This window comes from Neurospora crassa, linkage group I (assembly GCF_000182925.2).
Source record: "Neurospora crassa OR74A linkage group I, whole genome shotgun sequence".
In the NCBI taxonomy this organism is placed as follows: Eukaryota; Fungi; Ascomycota; class Sordariomycetes; order Sordariales; family Sordariaceae; genus Neurospora; species Neurospora crassa.
Window position 1 is genome coordinate 7,712,247 of NC_026501.1, and position 27,470 is coordinate 7,739,716.

A 27,470-nucleotide genomic window follows, 5' to 3' on the forward strand; every position below is an offset into this window, starting at 1 on the left:
TAATAGATTTGGGTTTGGTTTATTTTAGTATCAAAATAAAGGGTTCTGATTCTAGCTCTATCTTTAAGGGTGAGGTGCTTCCTCCCGGTAATGCTTTTTGGGCGAGCTATAGTGTATTGATAAAAGAGTAGTGGATTTGGACGGTATTGATGTTAAAAGACCAAATCGAATGAACTTCGAAGTCCTTTTCTATAGAAATTTGGTGGCGAGTGACATGGTGGCGATATTGGTTGCATTATGGATAAACTAAAGCCTTCCATCCCTGTCGGTACTTGACAGGGAGGTAAAACTTTTGCTCGCAACCGCAGTACACTAGTACAGTGCATCACTCGTACACGACATGCCATGTTAGCTAGTACCTAGATATGATCAGCGAGCGAGCATCACACCACGACAGCTAATCACAGACGGGAAATGAGGGCGCTCAACCCAGAGTGCCGGGACCATCTCCAACCTAGGTATTCAAACAATATGAAGTGCAGTGCCGGTGTCAGCTTCTGTCGTATTCCGTTTTCGGCGAGCAGGTGGAAACGACCTTGCTACTATAGGTACCTTCGTTGGAAGGGAGAGCAACAAAGAGGACTGGTTGAACAGTACATAGGTAGTGCACATATGCCTTCCGACTCGGACATCAAGTTAGGTACATGATCTTTCTCAATCCGAGGTAATTTCTTGGCCCGGGATGACCAGTTTCTTCTGCACTCTGATACACTCTGATGGGATGCACAGGGCACCAGTCAGTCAGTCAGTCAGTCTCTGCTGCACGGGCGCTCCTGCAGTGGGCTAATTTGCATTACCTAGCATCCGTCCTTAATATGGAAGGAACATATAGATCTTATAACATCCAATTACCGTCGTATCGCGCCTCCCCATTCTGGCACTCGTGGTGGAAGGGGTAAGGGTGCGATGGGGACGTGCTAGGACGTGGATTTTCACATTTAACGAAGGAACCCACAACCCCACACCATCGTTTCTTGCCTTGTTGGAAAGTACGTAGAGCCCAGGTAGTGTATGTATTAAGCCGGGTCGGTGTCTCGCAGCGTCCCAAGCGTCGTCCCAAGCGTCCTCAACACCGTGGCCCATTTCGGAAGCCCTCAAGTTTTCCATCTCCCGTTCCACATCGCCAACTTACCACAGGCACGCACTTGCTGGGCCATTTATCCTAGCCCGCCGGCGCCAGGCCACCGACCAACAACGCCCCGGACAAGCCCCGTCCCCCAACTCCCAACCACTCGACCAAAGTGATAGCCTGCGAGGCTAGCCGGCATCCTCCAAGACCTGAGCTACCGCACTTCTCATCGAAGGCTTTTCCTTACCTCGTGTGGTCTTCACGGTGCCGTCGTCGGTTGGCGTCCAAGATCCCCCATCATGTTCCATGCTGTCTCCCAACGACCTTGATTACTTCGCCCCCCCGCCCATTGGCCTATGAGATGCCCGTATAGTCGACAGGAGAAAGCTCCGAGAGCGTGCCAGCGCATTGGCCCCAACCGACCATCCGCTCCAGCTACTGTATGTACACCAGTGCCGGATGTACACTCGCCATCCCGCAGCAAGGTCAATGAGTGCTTTGGACAGATTCTGAGCAAACAAAGAGTCTTGTTCTCCTCAAGCTTTGCTTCGCGGCGCGCCGGGTTAGAAGATAGGCGAGCAGCGACAAAGCTACCCGAACACCATTGCGCTGTTGGCTGTTTCATTTTGCTGTCCGTTGTTCAACCTAGGGGGGCCCTTCTTCGCTGCTGGCTACATCATCATACACCAACCTAAGAGGCCTTGGCATGGCGTGGTTGCCGGTGTGAAGCTTGACTTTTTCAAGTTAACGGTCAGTAGAGAAGAGGTGATCATCATAGGGTCCGCCAACGCTGCGAACCATACTTCTAGGCCAACACTTCAAAAAGGGCAGAGGTCCACGCCTCCGCGGGAGTTCCGCTCGGTTTCGGATTTCGAGCCACCCTACCGTGGCTACGTACCACGACACGATACAAATTCTGACGCCCGTCAACGCTACGCTGCCGCTTGCTGGCTTGCGCTAGAAAGAAAGCTAGAAAAACGAGAGCCCCCTGTCAGACCTGCACAGGATCGTTGCGACATCGAAGTCGAGGACGCGGCCAACAACGGTCCCAGCAAGCGCCTCTTTTCCCCTGTCTGCATGTTGCTCATTTCTTTTTCTTGGTCCCAGAGCCGTTGGTTCCCTACTTTAGCTGGCACGCCCGACAAACCCTAAAGACCCAGGAGACGCCGTGGGCCCTAACGGCGTGTTTGAGGTGCTGAGCGTGTACATATGTTACAGTCAGTTACGGTTCAGTCGCGTACGGTCTGTCACGGTACCGCGCATGTACTGTGGCCCACGTCGGTACCTCTACATACATACCCATTGCATGCATTAAGTACACCTCAACCGCCGATTCTGCACCCAACGCAAAACGCAGGGCAGCCCATCAAGCGACACAAGCACCTCAATCAAATCACCACTACATACAGTCCAGAATTACTTCGATCCGACCTGGAGATCTCAAATTGCCCATTCAAAACTCTGCCAGTCCGTTGGCTCACCTGCATCATTGAACTACCTCTACCTCATCATACGTACCTCGGCCGTCATCTTTGCTCTGTCGCCGACCGCTATCTAGCACGTTCCCCCTTCTCTTCTTTTTTTTTCTTTTTGCGCTCCCTTTTCTCGACACTTCCGGCGGCTTCATCTCTCTTTTCGTCTCAGTAATCAGCACCCCAGGACAAGTAAGTGTGCTTTTCCCCATCTGTCGTTCCCCAACCAGTCACTTTGTGTCGTCTCCTTGGCCCTCGCACGTGTCCGTCCCCTCCTGCCCTCCCAATCTCTCCATTGTTTTGTTTTTGTAACCCCTGACCCATTTTTTTCTCGTCTTTATCCGAGACCACTGCAGGCCCTCCCCCCTCTGTCCACCTACCCGGGTCTGGGGCCTGGGATCCCCGACCCTACCTTTCCCTGCTTTGCCCCTGCCATACATAACACAGCAGCGCTAGCCTGAGGATGGCCCAAGTGGCTCTTTTGCGACTATGTTACCTACCCATGGTTGAAGGCTTCCCAAGGATCCGTATGTTTGGACCATGGTTTTCGGCGGCCAGCCTGCCTTCGTCCACTCGGGACCTACCTTGTCGACCCTACCGTCACATACCGCCCATTGGTTGGCAGGGTACAAAGCAGGTGCAGTACTTAACTGCTCAGCTTTCGACTTCCATCTGTTGTCCAGCCATTCATAATTCCATCGGGACAGGTCAACTTGACATAGACCCCGGTTCCCTCTCAGCCCTGTCATCAGACCCGCTCGCTCCTCTGGTTGCGCTACCCTCTTCACTTTCCGGGTTGCTTCTTATAAGTCCCGGTCAAAGCCTTGTTTGTTGCGAGGCTCCTTTCTTGTCCTTCTCTACCCTTTCGTGTCCTACCTGTCCGTGTTCCCTCTCAAGGTCGAATTATTTGTATTCGTTGTCTAACCACTCATCAGCAGATATACAAACACCACATCTCCTCACCATTTCTCACCTTCAAGGGAACAACACTTCCTGACGGGTCATTGTGCCCTGTTACATAGAAGAGAGAGAGAGAGAGAGTACACTTTGGCTTGCCATACATGCCTGCCTCTCATACCTTGGGATCTTCAAACCAGGACAGTTATCCGTCTTACAGAGCAATGGAAGGTCATCATGGGCCCGGGTAGGATCTTTATTTCTTCTTACTTTCAGCCTGACTACAGCTATACCTGTTTTACATGAAAGCTAACATTGTTCCGTCACACATAGGGGACCCAATCTAGTCCCTGGGTATATGGAAAACGGACGCTTCTATGGGGAGTATAAGAAAGGGCAATACATGTTCCCTATCGATGAGGTGTGTTTTCCGTATTCAACCGCTGGTACGTCAATATCAATGGTGTTGACACCATACTGACACATTATGCAGCTGGAGAAAGATAGACTCGACATGTTTCATCATTTCTTTTTGCTCGCTCGCAACCAGCAACTCTTCTCAGCACCGTTCCCGAATCAGGAAAGTCCGCGGATCCTCGACCTGGGATGTGGAACCGGAATATGGGCAATTGATATGCAAGAGTAAGTAAATGATTATAATGAGACTACATTGACTATGGATATTCTAACTTATAGCGTCTCACAGTAAATATCCAGTGCTTGGTCAAGTCACTGGTGCGGATCTTGCTCTTATCCAGCCAGAATTGTAGGTAACAACGGACTTTGCTTATTGAAAGACAAAAGAAAAAGAGGAGAAAGTGAGAAAAAAAAAAGCTAATTTTCCCTTATTTAGTATCCCGCGCAACCTCGTATTCAAGCCCATGGATATTGAAGAGCCGTGGCTGGAACTGAGCGGATGTGCTTATGACCTCATTCACCTACGTACACTGAATGGTAGCATCTCCGACTGGCCATTTGTGTATGACCAGATATACAGGTAAGTCTCAAAAGCATCTTCTACAGCTGGAGTTACTCTTCTGACCATTTTACAGACACCTGAAGCCCCATTGCGGATTTGTCGAGCAGGTGGAAATCGATTGGGTACCACGCAGTGATGATAGGAGTCTGCCACCGGATTCTCATTTCTTACGATGGGCCGAAGCGCTGGTGGAGGCAATGGATAGAGCTGGGCGCCCAATGAGACTGGACAGCCATCGCGTCCAGCAGCAAATGAGACAGGCTGGCCTGGTGGATCTTCACGAGCAGGTTATCAAGGTTCCTATCAATGGATGGCCAGAGGATGCTCATGAACGCGAGATTGGGCGATGGTTTAATCTTGGTCTCACTCAAGGTCTAGAAGCTCTAACCTTGGCGCCCTTCACCCGGATTCTCGGTTATACCCCAGACGCTGCGAGGAACCTCATCAGCCACGTGAAGGAGGAAATTCGGTCGCGGAAAATACGCGCGTATTGTACACTGTGAGTACCAACGAGCCTGCAAGCGGCCGTTAGCGCAAGGCACAACTCCGTTATTCACAATGGCTAACTCAAATAGGCACATTTTCACGGCGAGAAGACCAGCATGAAGCCACTTTGGTGGGTTCTGTCCGATACACTGTTATCTTTTTGCGCTTTATGCAATGGTACATACAATGGTTTCAACAGCAGCGGAGTTCGTGTCGACGGCGTTAAGGGAGGTCATTGTTGGGTTTCTCCTTTTTGGTACTGGCCACTGTCCCTTCCTCACCCCATACACTTGTCAGATATCCCTTTAACACTATCAAAACTGAAGTCGAAATTGTATACACGGGTTTTCATTCCTCATCAACATAAGTCTCTTCAACTTATTTCAGACTGTCTTTCTCTCTGACCCCTACGACCGCCTTGTCGTTGACCCCCTGCCTATTGCTTTCAATAGTCTCATAAAGATTAGCAACCCTCATTCTCTATCGGTTTTTTTCGTGGTTGCAGCTTGTCTGCCTTCAGAACGGGATAGTATTTTCCGTCTGTCCCAGCATAGTGTTTAAAGGGTCACTCAAGCAACGCTCACAGTTCTCGAACGATGCACCGGAGTAACCTGTGTAGGGTTTCACAACATCTTAACGCGGACTGTGGTTTTTCTTCCAAGGCAGTTTCATCTTTCTTCAATTGTTCTGTGAGTGTTTGAGGCTTCGATTTGGACAGTGGTTGACTCACAGAACCACAACCGAAGACGGCCGACACAGATTCCATCAGATCAATAACTTTGGATACTTCAAGCTTGATCTTTTTACCGTGACTATCTTAGTGAGACCGGCATGGACTAGTCTTTCGGATCAGTTTATGGAATTGAATGGACACATATTCACCTGTTGAGTAGCCCAGCCGCCCACTGACCACCCGGCCATCCGGAATCATCCAACCGGCAGCCGGCCTGGGCAGAATACGACGACGCAATACAACATAGCCCGGGACCGGCACCCTGTACCGGCGCTGCCGAATGACCGGGATTTCCGTCTGTACTACACGACATTAAAACCTTACCCTGTTCGACTGCTTCCGCGTCTCTTTCATACGCCTGAATCTAGCGATCATGGGACTTAGCCAGCATGTACGCCGTATGCCTACTGTGGGCTGAACCAAAAATTGACCGTAACAGGAATGCTTCTGGGCTGTGCTTGTACCGGTGCTCCTATGTTCCTGTCATTTTCACGCTATCTAAGACGATCCATCTATATCCGTAACTTCACTCGCTATCACTCACTCCCTAAACCAGACAAGCTCCAATCAACACGCAGCTTCCATCTCCAAGACGAAGAGAGATCTGCAGGATTCGGACGGAATGTTGCTTCCCTGTGTCTCGACGGTAAGGCTAACTTTGAAACGACCCAAGCATCCCAGCCTAAGAAGTGTCGAGGTTACGGACAAGGGTTACCTTAACTCTACACTACTAGTCTCATCCGACCTCGGACTACTTACGGCCGAGAGTCATGTCAACCAGGGGATAGTAATATCGGACTTTGAACTTGTAAGTCTTCTATTGGGTGTAGGTCAACTAGTTAAGTTGCCAGGCTCGAGCCACGTTCCCTACCAGGCCCCCCTTACCCCCGGCGGGCACTAGTTAAGTGAGTTTCACTCTTCTAGAAGTACTAGCCACTCCCGCAACCCGGCGAGGTGGACGATCAGATGGAAGCCACATGAAGGAGCACGTCTGCCTTACTGTACCTTTTTTTCCCCCCAAGCCAATAGTTTGCATGTACACTAGGTAGCATTCTAAAGCCTTGAACATCAGCTACGTAACATAGCCTTGACCAACAGCTAACGGGAGCCTTGAACAAGGAGAGAAATTGTGTGAACTCGGAACTGAAAACTAACCTTGTCAGAAGCGTAGCTATCCTTCTTTGAGACTTCGGCATCGCCGAGCTTGGTTGGATTCTGGAGAGAGATTACATGGAAGCTAAACGAACTGAAACTTTGCAAGATGCCGAACTAGAAAGTACAGACACGTGTGTCGTCGTCGTGTCGAGGTTTGGGACTTGTGGCGGCTTTTTTGGGGGGGGGGGGGGCTTGCCACAAAGTGTTCGCCAACCGCATCAATCTCAGGAGACACCACACCGATCGAGCAACTCCACGGCTTGACTGCCGTCGCTTAGTTCCAACACTTCACAATGTGAATGCTTGAAAAATGGTGTTGTTGCAAAACTCACTCACTTTTGCTTTGCTGGCTTGCTGTTGATACAGTTGATGTTTGTAGTGTAATTAACTGTGTTGCTAGGTTTGGCACTACCTGCCTGACAAGGAAAACAAGAAAGAAAAAAAAGAATCCGTCAAAAAGAGAGCATGAAAGGTAGCAGTACCTTGCTTGCAAGTACTGGATGTGGACGGTATGGTAACCGTTCGGCGCACTTGTCTTCATACTTACCTAGGTAGGTAGCTAGGGTATGCCTGCTTGGACTTGAACTTGTCCACTTGTAGCCCGGAACTCGGTACATAACTGAACATTCAATGGCGGTCACATCCGTCACCTCACCATCTTGAAACTTGCCTACATATAGACTACTGCAAGGAGTCCAGATGCGGTTTCGAAGTTTCCGTTCTTCTTGGCTTTGAACCCGACAGGGGGAAAGAGCGACTGTAATGGGTTGCCCACGGCAAGCAAACCCCCGGGATGTAATCAAGCAAGTAATACTGTAGTGCCATGAGTGGTGGGCAAGAGAAAGTCTGAAACATCGACAAAGGTTGTTTGTTCCCCGGCCGCCGGCCGAGTGTCGGTCGGCCCGTAGGTAAGGTAGTAGGTATTCGTGACTCCCCGCGGCTCAGCCGGATGAATGTATCCCGATGCTTACTGAATATACATTCTCATATGAGGTAGCAAGTTCCAACTCCCGATCTGAACTTCAAGACTACCACCCAAGTAAACAGGTACTCGGAACCATCTTTGGGCACAATATGCTCCGTCGTCATCTCGCCTCGCCACCCTCCCTCTTCCACTGCTCTACATCAGCCACTTCGTGACCTTTTCAAGAACCACTATTAGCTCCATGAACACGTCGATGTGTGATTCCTCGCGCATATAGGCAAACAAATGCAAGCACCTCACTTCTCTTCACCTCTTTCAAAACAACTTAGCTAACTGCTGGTCGCGGCCTAATCCATAGGAGTTGTGACACGTCACGGAGTATGGATGGTATGGGAGCTGGAGAGACGATCATCACATATTCATCAAAGGGGCGGGGGGGAACTTGAACCGAACCGGGTCCGGGTCACCTCAACCGACGACATGGACAGCCCGGCTTGTAGCCTTCTCCTCCTCGTCAGTGACGTGAGACATTAAAAAAGAGACAGTAGGGAAGTATTGGGGATTAGAACCGAAACCAGAACCGGGACAAGGAATAATAGTAAGTAGGACGAGGACAACACATCAAATTACTCGCAGCGGGAACGGTCGACAGAACGGGTCAGAGGCAGCCCGGCCTAGCCCGGGTCCAGCCAGCTCCAGCCTGTCTGTTTGTCGTCTCATCAACCCACCAAAAAAAGGGAGTGAGGTGGTGGGAACAAGCGAGCCACGTCGACGGACACGAGAGTTTCTGGAAAACAGCACAGGTCTGTAAAGGGCTGGTGCAAACGCTGCGGGGACAACATGGTACATGGAAAAAAAGAGTTTGTCACCCACCCAAGTGACCACCAAGGGCCGCACGAAACCGACTGGCTTTCCATCATACAATCACCAGGGGTGCATGTGAGGCAACCAAGCGGCCACCTAGCCACGTCGACAGTCTTGTTTCGAAAAAAAAAAAAAAAAAGAAAGGCCAAGGAAGTGAAAAGCAAGAAGCTCTTTTGTTTGGGTACGAGGGTGTTGTGTTGGGCAGCGGGCGTGATGAAAAACACTTGCATGGCAGAGTCGCGACGGTGATGTGATGAGGTCGACAATTAAGGCCAACAGAGTCAAAGAAAGAGGCGGTCAGGGGTAGGTAGGTAGGGTCGGAGACCATGGTCACCATGGTCTATTCTGGGAGAACATGGGGAAACCCAAGGCCGGCCACATCGACCGACCCGGGTCGACCGACCGGAGGTTTTGGCTCGATTTGAACTGGAATTAAACCAAGTGACTCTGATGAATGAACGAATGATTGAGCCATGAGAAAAATACAACATGACCACATGTGTAGGTTGAAAAATCGGGTTCGGTTTTATCTGTTCTTTCTCATTCAACCTCCTTTTGTGACCTCTCCGTCTCTACTCTCTTTCTGCGCATAATAGCGGCTAAATGTCTATGAAGCATATGTTATACAATCGACAGAAGGTAAAAAGAAAAATGAAACAGTGAGGGACCGAACCAAGCTCCTGGGACAAATATACAATGGGAGAAATAGAATTGGTAGGGGATAGAGGGTTCCCAGCTGGAGGGAGATGGGCTGACGAAGAGACGAGATGAGCCAAACCGGAATCTCCCTGGGAATTCTGGCATGATGGTCTTGTTGCTTTCCTGCTTCTCTCTCTCCCCCTTCCTTTGCGAACGAACTCTCCAAACAAACCCAAATCCCGGGGGCTCAAAGATGCAACTTCTGCGCTACTTGAGTAGGATATCCGTTGCATTGCCGGGGTTAGTTTCCATAGGCGATCTCCGGTTATCCACAGCTCTTACACCCAACGTTTGGCTGCTGCGTGGTCACTTGCGTGAGTTTGGTGAGAGAGAGAGCGCCGGACCAGGGAAGAAAGGGGGAGGAGGCGGAGAGGGATGGGAACGGCAGAGAAAGAAGTCGGGCCAAAAATCTAAACGAGCAAGAAAAAAACAAGTGATCCCCGTTACGCCTTATGATTCTATTCCATGAAATCATTTCCCGTTCTCGTCTCTCTCTCTCTTCGCGCGGTATTCTGTCCCGTCCGTTCCCTCCCAAAACTGGATTTCCTTTTTTCCCACTACTCTTCTGACACACACGCACACGTTGCGCACACGCGCCCACACCTGCACACACAACCCCTTGCTGTCGGATATCAAGTAAGGCCTCTTTCCCATTGCTCGCGCGCGGGCCATTGGTGACTGAGGTTCGGCCCAACACTCTAGTCTCTTTGGTTGACGTTCATTAAGCGGTGGTAGTTAATGATCGAGGAAGATGGGAGTCCGTTTAGTGGGCGGCGGCGTGGGTCTCGCCGTGGTAGCCGATGAGCTTCATCCGGCCGATCATCTCGCCGATGGTGAAAAAGCCGAGGCACTCAGCGAGGAGAACACCAGCAGCGGCGACCTGTGTCCTTGAGATGTTGCGGACGTTCTGGAGGGAAGCACCGGCGTTGGAAAAGAAAGAGCCGGACTGGACGGACTTGACAAAGTTCTGGAAGTAGGCCTTGAAGGTAGAGACGGAGCTGTGATGAAGAGGCATGTCAACAACCCAAAGGTTTCCAAGCATGGGTAGACGGGGAGCACTGGAAGGAACATACGGAGGAGTCATGCTCTGGCCCCTGAAGACAATGCGGCCAAGCTCAGCAGCGACCTTGCTGTAGTAGATGACGAAGGGGGTCTGGCCTGTTGATAGGGGATAAGGAGGTCAGCGATTGAAGTGCCATTGGACGGTGTAACCCAGACGGGGTGACGCGGGAAGGGACGCGGGAGGAAACCGTACGCTCGGCGAAGGCAATCAGCTTGCCGGTGCGGCCACCGACGCGGCCGAGGGTGCTCTGGAGGGTCTTGGCATATTTGGCGAGGACAGGGCCGGCGGCGGAGCTGACGCGGGAGAGACCCTCGGAAGCCTTAGCAGCAGTCTTCTTCGCGGCCTCGGTAGCCTTCTCGGAGGTGGTAGACTCGAAGCGGACCGCGCGGCGGCCGAAGGTGAGGGCCGAGCGCCGGGAAACAAGGGCGAATGACATGTTTGCGGATCGCGGATGGAGAAGACGACTGACGAATTGGTCGGTTTCTGGAAGGGGGGCCGGGCGGTCGGGGTCGCTGGCGGTGCGGGGGAGGAAGGGGCCGGAGAAAGGATGTGGTGATGTCGGAGGAGAAAGTGAAGCCTTTGCCTGTGCAGGGGAGTGGAGAGAGTGAGGCGCACGGAGTGTGGTCGGGGTTCCGGCTTGGTTCCGTGTGCTGCTTGTTGTAGAGGGATATTGCGCACCTGCACACAGAGCCAAGGGCGAGCGGGAATTGCGGGTCGGGAAAAATTGGATGAAGCTCGGAAGATCTGCCAAGGCAAGTTTCGGTAAGCCAGGAAGGCCAAGATGCGCCCAGCTCGTCGGGTTAGGGTAAGGGTTATGCCAAGAAAGCTCGTCAGGGGCGGTGTTGCACAAACAGGGGAGCCCTAGGCGCCATGACTTCATGCCCTGGAGGATTGATTTCATCTCGTCTTTTTTTTCTTATCGATAAGAGGAACTGCAGTATCCGCATACAGGTATTCTACACTTACACTACGGTAGAGGTACTACAGTAGTAGTAGGTATGCCATCTCAACTTGCCGCCAACCGAAGGCTTGCATTGCAGAAAGGGGAATTAAAACGTTCCGGTTCACATGGACATCTCTCACTCAAATCACCATTGACGCGATGCACCATGTAGACTCAACTACAATCCAAAAGTCAATTCGGCAATAACGCTAAACGCCAGACCCGTGAACCCTTTTCCTCTATACACATAATGAACGACCTCAAACCAATTACTCCAGACTCTGGATCTGCACCTTGATGGCACCCGTCTTGGGGTCTGACGCCGTCTCGAACGCCTTGAGCGCATCCTCCAACGGGAAACGGTGCGTCACCAGCCTGGTGAGGTCAACGAGGCCATTCTCGACCAGGCGAATGGCCCTGGGCCAAGTGTTGCAGTAACGGTACTGGAACTGCAGGTCGACCTCGCGCACACTGGCGCGCATGAAAGGAATCTGGATCTCGTTCTTGCCCACGCCGATGACGAACACCTTGCCGCCGAACTTGACGGCCCAGATAGCAGCCGCGATACTGCTCTCGACACCAGTACACTCGAGAGCCACCGCGGGCTCGATTCCACCAAAGCTCTCGACGATCTTCTTGGCCGACTCCTCGGCCGACAGGCGCTCGACCTTGTGGGTGACGACCTCGGGGCAGATCTCCTTGGCGAACTTCAAGCGGCCTTCGTCAATGTCGGTAATGACAAGAGGGCAGGCACCAGCGGCCTTGGCGCAGAGCATGGTGATCAGACCAATGGGGCCGGCACCACAGATGAGGACAGGGTCGCCCAGACGAACACCGGCTCTCTGAAGACCGGCCAGCGCCACGGAAAGGGGCTCGAGCATGGCACCGTTCTCATAGGACATGTTACCGATTTTGTGGCACCACACGGCAGGGTGGTTAACGTAGCGGCGGAGAAGGCCGGGCACAGGGGGCGTAGAGAGGAAGTCAACGCGCTCGCATCCGTTGTAACGGCCAGTCAGGCAGGGCTCGCAGGCATTGCAGATGACTTGGGGCTCAATGGCAACCCTGTCGCCGACCTTGATGCTCTTGACGCTGGGATGGACAGCAATGACCTCGCCTGCCGACTCGTGGCCGAGGACATGATCGCATTCGACGATCATGGGGCCGATGCAACCATGCTTCCAGAAGTGGACGTCGGATCTACGGTGAAGAGACACGAGTTGTTAGCTGCTGTCGTCTCCTTTTCTCCACAACGTAATCAATTCACTGGCAGGGCGGGGACGGGTCTTTACCCGCAAATGCCTGTGCTTCGGACGGCAACAGTGACCTCGCCTTCCTTCAGCTCTTCGCCCTTTTGGACGCTCTCGAGAGAGGGAGAGGCCTCGCTGATCCACAGATCATGCTGAGGGTTGGTGAAAACGCCAATGTTGGTCTTGGAAGCGCTAGAAGCCATTGTAATCAGGATAAGCCCGGGGGGACTGTGTCTGAAGCTGTTGGAAAGTGTCGGTCGAGAATTGTCACGACTGAACTAAAGCTCGAGAGGGGAGAAGAGATTGTGGGACAGCACTGGGTGAGAGGCCCGACTCGCTCTTCTTATACGCACACCAGGCACTGGGACGGGAGCTGCTGCACGCCTCCTGCCCGCTCTCCGCTCCCCGGCCTGCCTTCATCCCGCGTTAGCATAGTGCTGTGGAGGAATGGCTATCCTGAACGCCGATTCGAGGCTTCTTTTATCTGATGAAGGTCATGTGGATGAAGATAAGAAATTGAGCGCCTGGAACGAAAATCGTTCCAGCCCAGTCCAGGCTTTGAAACAGCCGTGGCGGTTGGTGACGGTTATAAACGCCCAAATGATGTCGCTCTTCAATGTCGCGATGGAGTCTCGAGACATCCACTTGGACCCCGCATTGAGTTTAAGTTCCTGACTGCCCGCCGCGAGGTCTCCACTTCCTCTAAGACAGGCCAGTCCGGGACTAGTGTATTTCCCAGGACTGCCTAGACCTTTAGCCGGCAGAACTTGGAGAACCCTTTAATTCAAACTCCGCCAAGATTCCTGTGTCTTCTTCCTCAGTCATGTCTCCAAACTTCGCAAGGAAAGACTCGTGCCGGAAGCCTCGAATAATTGGACTTGAGCAATGTTTTTTGTGAAGGTGGCCATGTCATGAGCGGGATGTGGGGTACTATTCCCGCCTCTGACAGTTGAAGGAGCTGGGATGGAACCGGGAAAGAGCAGACCGAGCAGAACCCCACATGCTTTGATGCGCACCAATGAGAACATACTTTAGCTGTTGCGGGTTGAAGTGAACTTTTAACCCCGTGGGGTAGTCTCCACCACGTTTCTTCAATTTGATACTGGTCATCATCCGTCACTGCACCTTCTCTTCACGAAGACGCTCCCGTGTGATGGTCAAGTGAGGGCTGTTGGTGAAAATTACAGCGAGCCCAGGATTTAGACCGCAATGGGTTGAAGGCCCTCAGGATATACCAGGCCAAAACCTGTCCATATCGTATGACATTATGTTCACGGACTTGCGTGCAGCCAATCGTCTTGGGCAATGCCTCAAGTTTTCCACGTCGTCTGGAAAATGGAGATGCATCGATGGGTCCACAAAAATTCCAAAAAGAAAGGGAGAACCTAATCAACACGAAAGAACCTCCCACGCTCCTGCCATAAACAGTAGTCATCATCGGCTTGTTCCGTGATCCTCGAAACTACCCCTCTCAACCTTCCCCTCATAACTGAAAGTTGAGTTTCTTCCCGTTCCCTTGCCTTGCACAGAACATAGGTAAAGTGGGTCGATGTAGCCTTCTTCCGTCCAGCGCCAAACTTCCAGTAGCATTGGCCGCCTTTTCTTCCCGGTCAACAACGTCTTCTCATATGACTTCATCTGCAGCGAATTCGAGATGCACCGATACACGGCCAAATACCCCACGAATCACGCACCAGCTTCCGGCCCTTTGAGGTCGGTCCAACTTGTAAACTTCAGCATGCGAACCTGAAATGCCGCTGATCTTATCTCGTTCCTGCGCCTACCGTGCATCTCCCGCCTCGGCTTAATGCCAAAACCCACCACAATCGAGCCGGCATCCGATGCGCACAACATGGCGCTGGGTCGCAATGCTCAACAACACAGCGGATGGGTGTCGTTCGGCTACGGCGTCACCAAGGGACTACCGCATCTTTTCTATCAAACCGGATTCTAGCATCGTCATCTGATGTACTAGACTATGTTGAGCTTAGTTCTGTGTTCAGATAAATCCGGCTTGTATGAGGTGAGTTCTGGTTATTGTATGCGGTATACCCTCAAAAGCAGACGGCGGAAGGGCAAAGGGAGGCTGGATGCGGCCTAGCTACGCCAACTGGGATAGTCAAGCTATTCTTAGCAGGTACCCGTCCATTGGAAAATATCTGAGGTACGTATGACACCATAGACCGAGTGGAAACAAACTACAGATATAAGGAGTTTCCTAATGCCTGGTTCCTGCGTCTTTCTCCCATCGTGGCTGCATCCGCGACTTGTCAACTGTCCTTTGTGATTTCACAGCAAAGGATCGCATCATGAGGCCGCTCTCCGTCCTGTTGGCCGTGTCTGCAGCGGCAGGTTTGGGACACGCCGAGACCTTGAAGCCGCAGACACTTCTTCAGGATATCGTCACGTTCGATAACTCTTCGCTATTTATCAAAGGTGAGCGGTTGATGATCTTCAGCGGCGAGGTCCATCCTTTTCGCTTGCCTGTTCCGTCACTATGGCTGGATATCTTCCAGAAGGTCAAGGCTCTCGGCCTCAATACCGTCTCATTCTATCTCGACTGGGCATTACTGGAGGGAGAACCGGGAATCTTCCGTGGTGAAGGTATCTTTGACTATTCGGCATTTTTCGAGGCGGCCAAGGAGGCGGGCATGTACCTAATCGCGAGACCTGGACCTTACATCAGTGAGTCTCCCCCATATGGGAACACGTCGAGTGCAGCTTGCTTACAACCCTACAGATGCCGAGGCGTCTGGAGGCGGCTTTCCAGGCTGGCTCCAAAGAATCAAAGGACACTTGAGGACTGCAGACCCAGAGTACCTCGCTGCTACCGACAAGTAAGTGGAGAGCCTCGATAATCAAACTTTTCTCCATTCAGAAACTGGACTGACAGAGCCGAAAGCTACGTCGCGAACGTCGACAAGCTCATAGCCAAGTACCAGATAACCAACGGTGGCCCCATCATCTTGTACCAACCCGAGAACGAGTATACCGGTGCCGCTTCAGGCGTTAAATTTCCGGATCCTGACTACATGCAATATGTGATTGATCAGGCGCGAAACGCCGGTATTGTGCTCCCTATGATGAGCAACGATGCTTCATGGACTGGGGGTCACAATCTACCTGGCTCGGGAAAAGGCGAGGTTGATATTTACGGTACGTGAGATCTTTTAAGGACTGAGGATACGCTTGACTGACAATGTGCATAGGGCACGATGGCTATCCCTTGGGTTTCGACTGCAAAAATCCCACAACATGGCCTTTGGGTAACTTGATTACGCAGTACCGTGCCCAGCACCTGAAATTTAGCCCTTCTACTCCATACACCGTACCAGAGTTTCAGGTACGTATTCTAATACCAAGTTTAAAAGTCCACCGAACTTAGGCTGACTGTCCGAGCAGGGAGGCAGTTTTGACCCATGGGGTGGATATGGCTTTGACCAGTGCGAGCAACTCATTAACCATGAGCAAGTCCGTGTCTTCTACAAGAACATGTTTGCTTCTGGCGTTACCATCTTTAACCTATATATGGTATGCTACTCCCCAATACCCGCCTCACAACTCCAGGCCTAACCAGAGCAGATTTTCGGAGGCACCAACTGGGGTAACCTGGGGCATCCGGGAGGCTACACCTCATACGACTATGCTGCTGCCATAGCTGAGGATCGTACCGTTTCTCGCGAGAAGTATTCGGAGTTGAAACTGGAAGCCAACTTCCTAAAGGTTTCACCTGGATACCTCACAGCTACACCTGACACTAGCAATAGAACGGGCATCTACAGCCCGAACACGGACATCACTGTAACTGCTCTAGTCAACTATACCCCGGAGGGAGGCTCGTTCTACGTTGTTCGCCACACCGACTATCAGACTCTTGCTTCAACCCCTTACACCCTCTCGCTGCCAACCTCGGCTGGAAATTTGAGTATCCCCATTCTGGGCGGTTTCCTCACTTTGAGCAGACGAGACAGCAAAATACACGTCGCGGATTATTCTGTCGATGACCACAAATTGATCTACTCGACAGCCGAGATCTTTACTTGGAAGAAGTTCAGCGATAGAACGGTGTTAGTGGTGTATGGTGGTGAAGGAGAAACGCACGAGCTTGCAATTGCCGATGAAGTCAAGTGGACATCAACAGGCCCGCCGGTGCAGGTGAAAACGGTCAAGAAGGATGACAAGAAATCGTTCACTGTTGTACAGTGGAAGACGAACTCCGAAAGGAGGATCTTCAAGGCAGGAAATCTGCATATCTACATTTTGGGTCAGTTCAGTTTGACCTCCCATATCTTGGAGTGTCTCATCGCTAACGAATTGACGAACTAGATCGCAACACTGCATACCACTACTGGGCACCCCAGATCGCCAATTCATTGTCCTCTTTGATTGTAAATGGTGGATACCTCATCAGATCGGCTTCCATCAATGGCACTTCTTTGTCACTCCAAGCCGACTTCAACACCACAACCACACTCGAAGTGATCGGCGTGCCCCTTGGTGTTTCCGAGCTCCAAATCAACGGGGAGACCACCGAGTACCGAGTAGACTCCGAGGGCAACTACATCGTTGAAATCGACCACGAGGCCCCATCCTTTTCCTTGCCCGACCTTTCCACGGCCAAATGGTACTACATCGACTCCCTCCCCGAGATCCAACCCGACTATGACGACTCAGCCTGGCCCTCGGCCAACCTCAAATCCACCAACAACACCTACGTCGGGCCGCTCAAGACCCCCGTCTCCCTCTACGCCTCTGATTATGGCTTCCACACCGGCGCCCTGCTCTTTCGCGGCCACTTCACTGCCACGGGCGCTGAAACTAAGCTGTTCATCTCCACGATAGGTGGCAGCGCCTTTGGCTCCTCCGTCTGGCTCAACTCCTCTTTTGTGGGCAGCTGGCCCGGTAGCGGCGCGGCTTCGGTGCACAACGACACGTACGACCTTCCCTCCCCGCTCGTCGCAGGGCAGCACTACGTTTTCACTGTGTTGATCGACAATATGGGTCTGGACGAGGACTGGACAGTTGGCGATGACAGCATGAAGTTTCCGCGGGGCATTCTGGACTATTCCCTTACTTCTAATACCAACACCACTTTGCCCAAATCCAGCATAACCTGGAAACTCACCGGCAACTTGGGCGGCGAGCAATACCGCGATAAAGCCCGGGGTCCTCTAAACGAAGGCGGTCTTTTCATTGAACGACAAGGTTACCACCTGCCCTCCCCTCCTAGTTCCTCCTTCTCCTCTTCCAATGCCTCGACCCCCTTCACAGGCCTCTCCTCATCAGGCGTAGCCTTCTACACCACCTCTTTCCTCCTCTCCATCCCTTCCTCGCAGTATGATATTCCCCTCCGCTTGGTTTTTGACAACTCCACCTCTTTGGAGTCAGGACAGGAATACAGAGCCTGGCTCTATGTCAATGGTTTCCAGTACGGACGGTACGTAGGCCACATCGGTCCACAGAGTAGTTTCCCTGTTCCTGAGGGGATATTGAATTATCAAGGAGAGAATTGGGTGGGCTTGGCGGTTTGGGCTACGGGGAAGAAGGGCGCACAGGTGCCGGGGTTGAGGGTGGAGGCGGGGACGCCGGTGAGGACGGGGAGAAAGGAGGTGGAGGTTGTGAATGCGGGAGGGTGGAAAAAGAGGACAGGTGCTTACTGAGGTGGTGAGGTATCTGTTAAGGTTACGTGTGATGATTATTATCTATCGGCTTTTAGTATCCCATTTGGCGATGGGCGAGGTGATTGGTCCTCGTTCTTGAGACGTAGATCGGTTAACGTATTTCAGTACAATGAATCTTGTGTATTGAGAAGCCAATGTGCTCTACATTCTCTAAACACATATCTACCGCAATCAATTCACTTTTCAACTTCTGTTGGGAGACAATCGCAGGTCAAGGTCTGTCCAAGTTCTCTTGTGAGTTTTGTCGTAGGTGTCAGCAGTGAAACCCTAACCCTCCACAATGAACCATCCGCAACCACGTCGGGTTTCGGTGCATACGGGCCCCACCTGAGCTTTTGCACACTCCGGCCCCGTCGTCACATCCATCATTCCGTCAATGCTTCTTTAACTTTGACATCGAATGCTTGTTGAACCGTGACGTTTCTGCCCACTTCGGATGTCGACCTAGCCTCCAACTGTACGCGATAATTATCAAGATATCGAATAATATTCCAACCTTTGATCACCGGCTTGCGCAAGGCTTCTTCGGCAAAATGACGTTCCAAAGCAAAAAGTTTCCCTCGACGGCGAACACCAACACCTTCGCCGCCAAATACCGTGCAATGATGAAGAAGCACCCCTTCCTTCTCTTTGGTCTTCCCTTCATGTCGGTTATTGTTGCCGGCTCCTTCATCCTTACCCCTGCCGCCGCAATTCGCTACGAGAAGTACGACCGGAAGGTCCGACAGGTGTCGCGTGAAGAGGAGTTGGGTCTGGGTCAGAGGAAGCGCAGGGTGGACATTCGGGAGGAGTACTACGTAAGTCTCGACGATGAGCTTCTGATGGTCTAGGAGGGGCTTTTCTATATCTAAAATTAACTTTGCTGACATCCGGGCTACAGAGACTGGCGGCGAAGGATCTCGACAACTGGGAACAAAAGCGTGTCGAACGCCTGAAGGGAGAGTCCGATGGTCTGCTTTGAAGACGTTTTGCGCGCGCACACACACACACACACACACACACACACACACACATCAGACAATACCACAACAACCCTGGTTGCAACCCGAATGTCATGTCGATTTAAGGCAATAAAAAGGCACTTTATGATCAGCAGGGAGAAGGAAAACGAACATCTTTGAAGTCCCGTACTCGGCAACGATCAAGGGCTATTCATCCAATGGGCTGGAGCGTCCCCCAGGGGCCTGGGGCTCCGGCGATTGGCTCAAGTGCGATAAGGCGTCGAGGCTGAGCCGTTTATCGTTTGCGTCTTTGTGGAGGGAGAAAGATGACCGAGAGGCATGTTAGTTCTTATACGGGTTCGGCTTCCGACCCTCCTTGCGCACCAAGATGCCCTTTGGGGGAGTACAAAAGGTCTCAGCAGGAGAAGGCGGCGAACTGTCTTATGTTTTGGGCGCAACTCTCACTAAGGCCGAGGCAGCACACTCAGTCCTGTTTCCACGCCAATTTGGAGAGCAGGTACGCCAGGGCATTAAACGGCAGCACGGTCAAGGGAGGCTTGAGAGAGGTCATCAGGTTGACTACCGATAGCACGGATTTGTGGAACGGGAAATGTGACTAGTCGGTTGCCGTGACGGGTACCTGAACTAGCAGCGGATATTGCGCCGTTCTTGTCAGCCGCGTGACATGATGCCGGTGCACACACACACATTAGTACCTTACCCCGGTCGAGCCACCGACGACGGGTGACTCAGGAACCAAAATGGCTAATGCTGCTGGTGCACCTGCAGCAGATATCTGTGCAATTGGGCTTGGACATATGTCCAGAAGGGGGAGCAATGGGAGGGAGAACTCTCTCAGCTGGAGGGATAGAATCAAAATCTAGACCTACTACAACTCTTATTTGATGTTTGCTCAGCTGCCTTCATGGCGAATACCTAGGACAGACATTGCACTTCCAGAAAAGCCCCCTTGTGCGGCACAGTCATTGCATTGCTTCTTTGGAAAAAGAACGTCAGAATGTTGCCTTTCCGCTGCAAGATGGCAATCCTGCAAGAGGACATGACCGACTGGGAAATGCACAACATCACTTTCCTCATTGTCGCATTCGGTCTCGTTTCAGAAAGAAGATCTTCCCGGAAAGAGGTCCAAGAATAAAGCGAGACTTGACACATTGTCTGACGTGCGCGGGCCATACATACATCATCTTCTGCATAGTCGTACACCACAATACTTGCCATATCGTCATAGGCGTGATGATCATCAATACTTGAAGCTGGGAACGGTCTTTATAAACTTGGTCGATTTGCCTGTATTAAAAAGCAGAAAATGAAGGATACGGATTTGAGAAGCCTTATTGGTTGCCGATCCGGTGGCCGAGGCTTATCTTTGACGTATGTAACTTGACGCCTTTCGACCCGGTGCGTACACTACGCAGTACATACATTACAGACGACTTTGTGGACAACCACGAGCAGGACGAATATTTGGAACTGGAAGATACGGCAAATGAACCGATGGAAAATCTGAGACGCTGTCTGACGACAAGAAATCCCCGAAGAGGTAAGTCTGTCCGTTATCATCAACGATGTCCGTTGCGCCCTGCGCCCCCTCGGCGTTCCGGCGTCCTGGAAGGCGTTGTCCCTTCTTAGCCGAGAAGCCGACACTACGGAGCCTTGTGGAACCTCTTTGCGCAGCACTCCGGGGTTAGCAGCTGAGAACGGACATTTGATTGAGTTGAAGCTGTAAGAGCATGTTAAAAAAGTCGATTGCCCATTTTTCTTCTTCTCCTATGATCGTAGAGGGTTTTGATAGGTAATACTGAACGCTTACGCAGAGGTCCCTTTCAAAGAGAGTCTGCACAGCGAACATTGTCTACGGCAGCCCGCCGCACAAAGCGAGACGCTTTTATGTGCTCGGTTTGTAAACAACGTGTCACAAAATCGATTCGCGGCACTGAAAGACTCTCTTCGAGGGAGCTTAGACATACACTGATTATTTTTTGCCCATCACCTCGGGCGATGCGCAAGGTGGTGTTGTTGACGACGGAGACAAAGCAAACCTCCAAGACACACAGCTGCAGTGAAACGAGGTTTACGCAGGTACGTGGACCCCGCCATTGGTGTACGGACTGGACATCCACATACAGTGGAGTGGAGGTGTTCTCTCCACACCTCAGCTATGACGACACCACATCTAGTATGTAGTGTAGTGTATGCTATGTACACTATGTCGGTAGGAAATGTACCTACTCTGTTGGGAGTTCGAAATACCAATTACAATAGCTTTCGGAGATCAATACTTGGACACAAAGGTTTGCAAACGCAAAATAAAGCTCCATCCAGGTCCCCGACTGAAGATCCCTTCAGCTTAACAGACAAGAAACTCCAGTCGGGATCGAGGGGAGGGGAGAGGAGGGGAGGGGAGGGGAGGGACGGGGGGAAGCGAGAACTGCAGTCTGCAAAGAAGTGAGCATCGCATCACACCGTCGCTTTTCGGAGAAAAAAAAAGAGGCCAAATCACAAATCACGACACTTTGCGATGTTCGCAGGGGATCACGATAAGCTTCGTCCAGTCTGGAATAGCTCGATCTGTGTGATTAGGTTTTTTTTGCAGCTTAACGCAATAAAGAGGTGATTTTCAGGCACGCGCACTCTACAGCACGCAACTTTTGTGTGTTGGAGAGCGAGAGATTGCAAGCTCGGTACGCTAGAGCCGTAGATGGGGTCAAGCTGAAATTTAGTAGCCAGTAGTGTATGGACTTGCTTGAGGTACATACGCATGCCTTGCCCTACTTTTATGGACCTCGCCAGACTCGCCGTATGTAGTGTAGTAATCAGTAGTGTCGGAGTGTACATAAGAATGAGATTGGGGATCGTGAGAGGCAGGGGGGTTAAGCTGATGCCTGGTAAGCAAAGCTGACTCCGAATTGAGATCGATGCTACTGCATGTCTCCACGATTGCTGAACTTGCGTTCGGGTCCTGTGAGGGAAATCGTGCTAACCCGATCAAACAAGTGTTTAGCGAGAGGTGCCCGGTTACATATGCGGTGTCCTATGGTACGTCCTGCAAGACACTGAACCTGGGGAGGGAAAAAAAAAAAAATCATCTGGCCGGCGGAGGTTCTTGGCATTAGAAAACAACCCATGTTGACCATGTCTTCGGGATCGGGAAGTACAATAGGGGTGTTTGTTTATTCGATTTGCAACTTTTTTTTTCTTCTTTGCTTCTTTTTTCCTTTCCCGGCGATCACGACCAATCTCCTGTGTAACGTGCACATGGAATCCCCCGAACCCATGCACATTCGGCACGGCATCTTGAGGGTTCGGCGACTTACAGTCCGAGATAGGAAATGGTGCGGACGACAAAAAGCCGATCAATAATCCTCACACAGCTTCAAAGAAGTTCTCCACGCAACGCTAAAACACACGCTAGGCACTCACAAGTGTGTGCATACCTTTCACAGTCATCAGGTTCATCAAAAGTCATCACACACAACGCCAGTGATCACAGTCCACCAATGTGGATGATGGCGTTGCAAACACCCACTCCAACAGCGCTGCTCGGAATTTCAGGAATCACAGCCTTGCAGGCTGTGTGTGCCTGAGTGTCTTGCCTGTCCTTGGCAAAAGGCTTGGCTTGGATCTTTCTAATTTGCTGTCAAACCAATCAGAAGGTGCAGCATGACCTTGCCAAACAGATTCGAGTTTTTCGTTCTCGCATGCTTTCCACGCTTTTTGCAATGCCATGCAGAGCCAAGCATTCCTGGTCCCCAACTGGGGTGCCGTAAATGCCTGCTGCTTGCCTGCTGCTTCGGTTACCGGATCGCCCTGCGGCGAACGAACACCTGGGAATTACATGCCGATGAGGCGATGCGTTCGGGCTTGGAGACTTGGCTGCCTGGCATCAAACGGTTGAAAACGAGCTGTGTTGTGGAGCTTTGGAGGATGATAGTTGCCACTCCCTGCCCGTGTAAGCCGGAGTTATGTTCTTTTGGACGTCTTGGGCCGTGCCTGTGTGGATATGAGCTGGTGGCATATTTGTCATGATGGGCTTATGATGAAGAGAGAAAGGCTTGGAAGGGAGCGAGCAGAGGGAACTGCGGAGGATGAAAAAAAAAATCTTTGCAGTCACCGATGGTTGTCAGGCCATGCCGAGCGCGAGATCCGACCTCGCCGATATACACAGTACGGAAGTTTGTAAAGTTGAGCCGACCTAGCATGCCCGGTGCAGCAGTGCTTTCTTTCCTTTTGGAGGTCTCATGGTTCACCGAAGGGAAGAGCACAGACATGCACAGATATCACTCCCTCAGTGGCATCAGATGCGAACACTCTCGATTATCACAGACTGAGAGTCCCTTCCAGTAGCATTGCTCTCCAGATCATCGTTCTTCCTGGTAGTCCTGTCATCCGTCCACTGAGCGGCCCGCAAGCGCTGCGGTTGATCTTTTGCGTCAGAAACGGTGAATTTTTGTTTTGAAACGAGCAGGGGGGCACAATTGCACTGATCAGGAGGCCCTATGACTGCATCGATGATGGCATTCGTGCAATGCCCGATCATGACGTACCCTGTCAACACATGCTGTTTTGTTTTGTTTTTTTCCTTTTTTTTCTCACTTCCTGATAGGGAGCGTGGGAGTGGAAGGCTGCCAGCAAGGTATCCACAGAGTAACGTAGCACGGGGTTTACTGCTTGATTGGGACTTTTTGATAGGAAGAAACCATGGTGGTGACTTGTTGCGCACATGTCAACGCGGCACCCTTACACCACTTCAACCTGGAACGTTTGTTAGCGTGGTTCTTGCAGTTGAGGTCTGTAAATTAACACAGAAAAATAACAACACAAGCATTTTGAAATCAAGAAGATAGGAACGAATGTATGAAGCTTCAAAAAAAGCACTAGTTTATCCCGTCTTCCCGTATGTGATATCATAGAATTGTGGATGAATTTTGTAGGATGTGTGGTAAAGTCCGACGCTCACGAATACGTTCCAGGGCAAGACAGCTGAATGGAACCCACATGCGGAGATGCAAGGTACAGACAGCATTTTGTTTTGCCATGTCAGGGGGGCGTCGTGATCTACAGAGGCACGGTGGCACCCCTCACTCCCAAGGGAAATCCCAATACCCTGTTCCTAGTCAACCTGGCAAGGCAATCTGTCTAGTGTACACTACATCACACTACCTAGAGGCACGCTAGCTAGCAAAGCATTCACGAGGTTTGTTGCAAGCCAGATAAATCGACTGTGTATTCTGATAAACCAGCGGTGTGGAGTCATGTAAGCTGACAGCCAGGCTTAAGCTAAGCAACCAAGGCTGTGGTAGATAATTGGAGGTATAGCTGTAGGCGTGCACAATGGCGGCGGTTTTATGAATTCAAAGCTCCCGGTAGCTCTACTTCTAGTTGTTCCTCTTTTGGGCGTAATCTTCAACTCCTAGACTTTAACTTTTAAACCGACGCTTCGTGGTTCTACGTTCTCTTACGTTCTGTTCTCTAACTCTTCTACCATCTTCTTGGCGCATCGTAAGAAACATCATAGTGCACGCTAGAAACGCCAAGGTACTCATAGCACCCCATTGGTTAGACAGGCTCCACCCGATCTGTTTCTTTTTAACATAGCGCACAGTTAATTTATCGGGCTCGGCTTTGCTGCGTCCACGTCTTCACTAGACCAAAGTTTCGGTGGATTCCCCCGCTTGCTGGCTTACACCACGCTGCCACCTAAATAAAGCTCCCTTGCCCCCCTCCTCCTTTCGATATTCTCCAACCGGCTCAGTAGCTGGGGTTAGCTCAGTCGCTTCACCACTACCGACATTGCAAATCACGAGGAAGTTGTCTCTCGCCATTTGTTCGAGTCCGCATCAGGCTATGCTCTGCATCCCTATAACCACCAGCCATCATCACCATACGCCAAACCACAAGATGCTCCGAAGTTTCCGGAGCCATAAATCCATGAGGTCCGGCCACTCGTTCAGCAGCAAGGTTGAACACGCCAGATACCCAAGCGATGCTTCATCCATGGATTCCCGCTCCTCTACCACCAGCAGCAACGGGAGGATGGCCTTCGATCCCCTGAGATGCCATCCTCCCGACCTAACCGTCACTCATCGGCCATCTCTGAACATCAGTGAGGCTGGACCACGCCGGCCCTCGCGCAGTCTGCCCGAGCCACATCACGCTCAGCATCACTACACGACAACGCCACGTGTACATCACCACTCTCACCAGCCTACCACGCCAACAACGGTCATTTACGACGGCTTCGACTTTGGCTTTCACCCCAACAAGTCAACACCAGGTACATCAGCTCCAGCACATGGTTCAGCAGGCGTGGCATCGCCTTCTTCTCCCACTCCAAGCACCGACAGCTTCAGCAGCAGCTTCAGCAGCGACTCGATGGATTCGAACTATTGTGTCGGCCTAACGGTGGCACCAAAGCCTCGTCAGGGTCCCCAAAAGGAAGTCTCGGCAGCCATGGCACGCCCACGAGGTCTGGATGCCGCTGACGATTTCATCAAGAGAGGCGGTTGGAAGAGGAGAGGCGTCATCTTTGAGTTGGAGGCGCCAATGGCTGATGAGGAAGAGTGCTTTGATCTTGATATGGATTGAAGTTTTGGGATCTTGAGATCTCTCTCTCCCTATTCTCGCCCTCCATCCGTCTGTCTTCCAACCACTTTCCTCTCTCTTGTACCATGCTTGTGTTGTTCTTCACTTCATACCTCACTTCTCATTCGATCCCTTTACATCTGATTAGGGACGGATTGTATTACCTACACACCACCCATTTGTCATTGTCACTTGATTCAGTACCATTTCTTATTCCCAACAACAAGCAACAACACTTGCGCCTGTAACACAAACTCACTCATTTCCTTTGTCACATCAAGCATCAATTTTGGAACCGGGTCCCAGGTCGGGTCCGGGGTTCGGTCGGTCACTGCATTATTGGGAACGGGGTTGGGGATCCATGGGTATGGCGCCTTGGTTTTTTTCTTTTCTTTTCTTTTTCCTTTTTTTCTTTTTTTCTTTTTTTTTTGTCTTCGTTTTTTTCTTTTTTCTGTTTGCTTTCATGTTTTTGTCTTCCCCTTGATACCGTTTTCTTCAAAAGTGTCTTAACAACCCCATTCTGCATCGATCAAGGGGTAGCAAGCATTTCAGCCACGTATCTTCACAAGTTGGAAGTGGCATTGGCGTTGGGTTTAGGGATCTGTTTGCAAATATCTCTTCTTTCTCCATCCGCCGAGTTCTCTCCGGTACGCCGGTCAAGTTCTCGGAAGGGAAGGTCCGGAAATGGGAACCTGGAACTGGGAAATACCCACACAGGAATGGGTGGAATGGGAGTCCATATACATCATACATCGTATGATGAGGCATGGCATGGCGTAGTGATTAGGAATAAAGCAATCATTGTGTCGACTACGTCTCAACATTAATTCTACGACCAGCTGTCCTTCATCGTGATATCATTCAAATGTTGTCTCACATGTTAATCTCGCCAACCCAACAGCTAATGAAAATTGCAGAACCCTTGTCTGCAAGTCCGTGAGCAAATAGCCCGGTGGTAAGTTCCGGACGGAACACATTTCCTTTCATCTCGTTCTTGTCCAGCTCAGCTGTGGAAGCATAAAGGTAGCCCAGTCAAGAAGTCGAAGCTCGAACTATAACAGTCCATACAATCATAACAGAAGAGGTTGAGGAACGAACCATAAAACTGAAGTATAACATAGCTTTATGTGCGAGTGTCGCAAGGTTCCGCCTACTGAAAACCTGAAGAGGGGCCCCATGCCATTATGGCGCTGTGCTAAGATTATAGCTAGGGAATAAGGCTAGGTATTATTATTATTTAGGTGCGAGTTTCATTTCACATCCCAACCAGCATAAAACCATTTGATTATATAGATGCCTCTTACCCAATCCGTGACGACATGGCATAGCTAGAAAGCTTTTAAGTCCTATATACCAAGCTTCTTCACAAGTCATAAGTCTTTATATTTGTTCCATTGATGTAACCCATCCCAGAAATTCCACGCCGACTGGAACGAAACATCCGGTTTGTCACTACCCATCAACAAGGACGACGCTCCTGACCGAAAAGCAAGATTACTTGGAAGGTTGCCCGCCCTTCCAAGGAAAATTGCAGATGAAGTCTGAGAGGCGAGTGTGGTAGACGTTGGTAAGGTTACATTTAACGGGAACGAACCGACTCGATAGTCGGCAGATAATCAACTTGCGTGGTTGCATGTAGAGGTACGTATATCGAGATGGTCAAAAGCTTGGTAAAGGCGACAGGTGTGTCGTTGAAGCTGGTACGAGGTA

General features: G+C 51.1%; 8 protein-coding genes across 9 annotated transcripts; 5 read left to right on the top strand and 3 right to left on the bottom strand.

Annotated features, from left to right (window-relative positions):
* Positions 1 to 2,313: 2,313 nt before the first annotated feature.
* NCU00646 lies at positions 2,314 to 5,376 on the top strand. 2 transcript variants are annotated; one of them, XM_011394499.1, is made up of 8 exons: positions 2,314 to 2,733; positions 3,480 to 3,685; positions 3,772 to 3,859; positions 3,932 to 4,080; positions 4,145 to 4,204; positions 4,292 to 4,435; positions 4,491 to 4,916; positions 4,993 to 5,283. In XM_011394499.1, the coding sequence occupies exons 2-8, from the start codon at positions 3,603 to 3,605 to the stop codon at positions 5,021 to 5,023; spliced, it is 981 nt and encodes a 326-aa protein (XP_011392801.1). In that variant the 5' UTR covers positions 2,314 to 2,733; positions 3,480 to 3,602; the 3' UTR covers positions 5,024 to 5,283. The 2 variants fall into 2 exon arrangements, with proteins under 2 accessions (XP_011392801.1, XP_011392800.1); XM_011394498.1 differs by lacking the exon at positions 2,314 to 2,733 and adding an exon at positions 3,316 to 3,419 and having other exon boundaries at positions 4,993 to 5,376.
* Positions 5,377 to 5,781: 405 nt separating this feature from the next.
* Positions 5,782 to 7,418, bottom strand: NCU00645 (hypothetical protein; the record flags this gene model as incomplete). Its single annotated transcript, XM_960692.1, has 5 exons — positions 5,782 to 5,933; positions 6,396 to 6,453; positions 6,792 to 6,882; positions 7,128 to 7,145; positions 7,339 to 7,418. 5 exons carry the CDS (start codon positions 7,416 to 7,418, stop codon positions 5,782 to 5,784), a joined length of 399 nt encoding a protein of 132 aa, XP_965785.1.
* A 1,577-nt stretch (positions 7,419 to 8,995) lies between these two features.
* NCU00644 (ATP synthase subunit G) lies at positions 8,996 to 11,067 on the bottom strand. Its single transcript, XM_960691.3, has 3 exons — positions 10,535 to 11,067; positions 10,353 to 10,437; positions 8,996 to 10,277 (listed from the first exon to the last, which is right to left on the bottom strand). Exons 1-3 carry the CDS (start codon positions 10,776 to 10,778, stop codon positions 10,043 to 10,045), a joined length of 564 nt encoding a protein of 187 aa, XP_965784.2. The 5' UTR covers positions 10,779 to 11,067; the 3' UTR covers positions 8,996 to 10,042.
* A 380-nt stretch (positions 11,068 to 11,447) lies between these two features.
* On the bottom strand, positions 11,448 to 13,323 carry NCU00643 (L-arabinitol 4-dehydrogenase). Its single transcript, XM_960690.2, has 2 exons — positions 12,578 to 13,323; positions 11,448 to 12,485 (listed from the first exon to the last, which is right to left on the bottom strand). Exons 1-2 carry the CDS (start codon positions 12,736 to 12,738, stop codon positions 11,555 to 11,557), a joined length of 1,092 nt encoding a protein of 363 aa, XP_965783.1. The 5' UTR covers positions 12,739 to 13,323; the 3' UTR covers positions 11,448 to 11,554.
* Positions 13,324 to 14,079: 756 nt separating this feature from the next.
* Positions 14,080 to 18,386, top strand: gh35-1 (glycosylhydrolase family 35-1). The gene is made up of 7 exons (XM_960689.3): positions 14,080 to 15,220; positions 15,276 to 15,372; positions 15,438 to 15,691; positions 15,745 to 15,878; positions 15,938 to 16,066; positions 16,118 to 16,799; positions 16,862 to 18,386. Exons 1-7 carry the CDS (start codon positions 14,845 to 14,847, stop codon positions 18,193 to 18,195), a joined length of 3,006 nt encoding a protein of 1,001 aa, XP_965782.3. The 5' UTR covers positions 14,080 to 14,844; the 3' UTR covers positions 18,196 to 18,386.
* A 363-nt stretch (positions 18,387 to 18,749) lies between these two features.
* Positions 18,750 to 19,177, top strand: NCU00641 (cytochrome c oxidase-assembly factor cox-16; the record flags this gene model as incomplete). The annotated part of the gene is made up of 2 exons (XM_960688.1): positions 18,750 to 19,013; positions 19,097 to 19,177. 2 exons carry the CDS (start codon positions 18,750 to 18,752, stop codon positions 19,175 to 19,177), a joined length of 345 nt encoding a protein of 114 aa, XP_965781.1.
* A 368-nt stretch (positions 19,178 to 19,545) lies between these two features.
* On the top strand, positions 19,546 to 20,041 carry NCU00640 (hypothetical protein; the record flags this gene model as incomplete). Its single annotated transcript, XM_960687.1, has 2 exons — positions 19,546 to 19,674; positions 19,871 to 20,041. 2 exons carry the CDS (start codon positions 19,546 to 19,548, stop codon positions 20,039 to 20,041), a joined length of 300 nt encoding a protein of 99 aa, XP_965780.1.
* A 5,035-nt stretch (positions 20,042 to 25,076) lies between these two features.
* Positions 25,077 to 26,569, top strand: NCU00638 (hypothetical protein; the record flags this gene model as incomplete). The annotated part of the gene is made up of 1 exon (XM_960685.3): positions 25,077 to 26,569. One exon carries the CDS (start codon positions 25,077 to 25,079, stop codon positions 25,761 to 25,763), a length of 687 nt encoding a protein of 228 aa, XP_965778.2. The 3' UTR covers positions 25,764 to 26,569.
* Between the last annotated feature and the right edge of the window lie 901 nt (positions 26,570 to 27,470).

Excerpts from the sequence above, each read along its gene's own strand:
- NCU00646 (XM_011394499.1), top strand. The coding sequence starts at position 3,603 with ATGCCTGCCTCTCATACCTTGGGATCTTCAAACCAGGACAGTTATCCG. Across the intron at positions 4,081-4,144 it reads TGGGCAATTGATATGCAAGA|TAAATATCCAGTGCTTGGTC; the intron begins GTAAGTAAATGA and ends AGCGTCTCACAG. Across the intron at positions 4,917-4,992 it reads ATACGCGCGTATTGTACACT|GCACATTTTCACGGCGAGAA; the intron begins GTGAGTACCAAC and ends TAACTCAAATAG.
- gh35-1 (XM_960689.3), top strand. The coding sequence starts at position 14,845 with ATGAGGCCGCTCTCCGTCCTGTTGGCCGTGTCTGCAGCGGCAGGTTTG. Across the intron at positions 15,221-15,275 it reads GAGACCTGGACCTTACATCA|ATGCCGAGGCGTCTGGAGGC; the intron begins GTGAGTCTCCCC and ends ACAACCCTACAG. Across the intron at positions 15,879-15,937 it reads ACACCGTACCAGAGTTTCAG|GGAGGCAGTTTTGACCCATG; the intron begins GTACGTATTCTA and ends CTGTCCGAGCAG.
- NCU00644 (XM_960691.3), bottom strand. The coding sequence starts at position 10,778 with ATGTCATTCGCCCTTGTTTCCCGGCGCTCGGCCCTCACCTTCGGCCGC. Across the intron at positions 10,438-10,534 it reads GCTGATTGCCTTCGCCGAGC|GCCAGACCCCCTTCGTCATC; the intron begins GTACGGTTTCCT and ends CCCTATCAACAG. Across the intron at positions 10,278-10,352 it reads GGCCAGAGCATGACTCCTCC|CTCCGTCTCTACCTTCAAGG; the intron begins GTATGTTCCTTC and ends TCTTCATCACAG.
- NCU00643 (XM_960690.2), bottom strand. The coding sequence starts at position 12,738 with ATGGCTTCTAGCGCTTCCAAGACCAACATTGGCGTTTTCACCAACCCT. Across the intron at positions 12,486-12,577 it reads CGAAGCACAGGCATTTGCGG|ATCCGACGTCCACTTCTGGA; the intron begins GTAAAGACCCGT and ends TCTTCACCGTAG.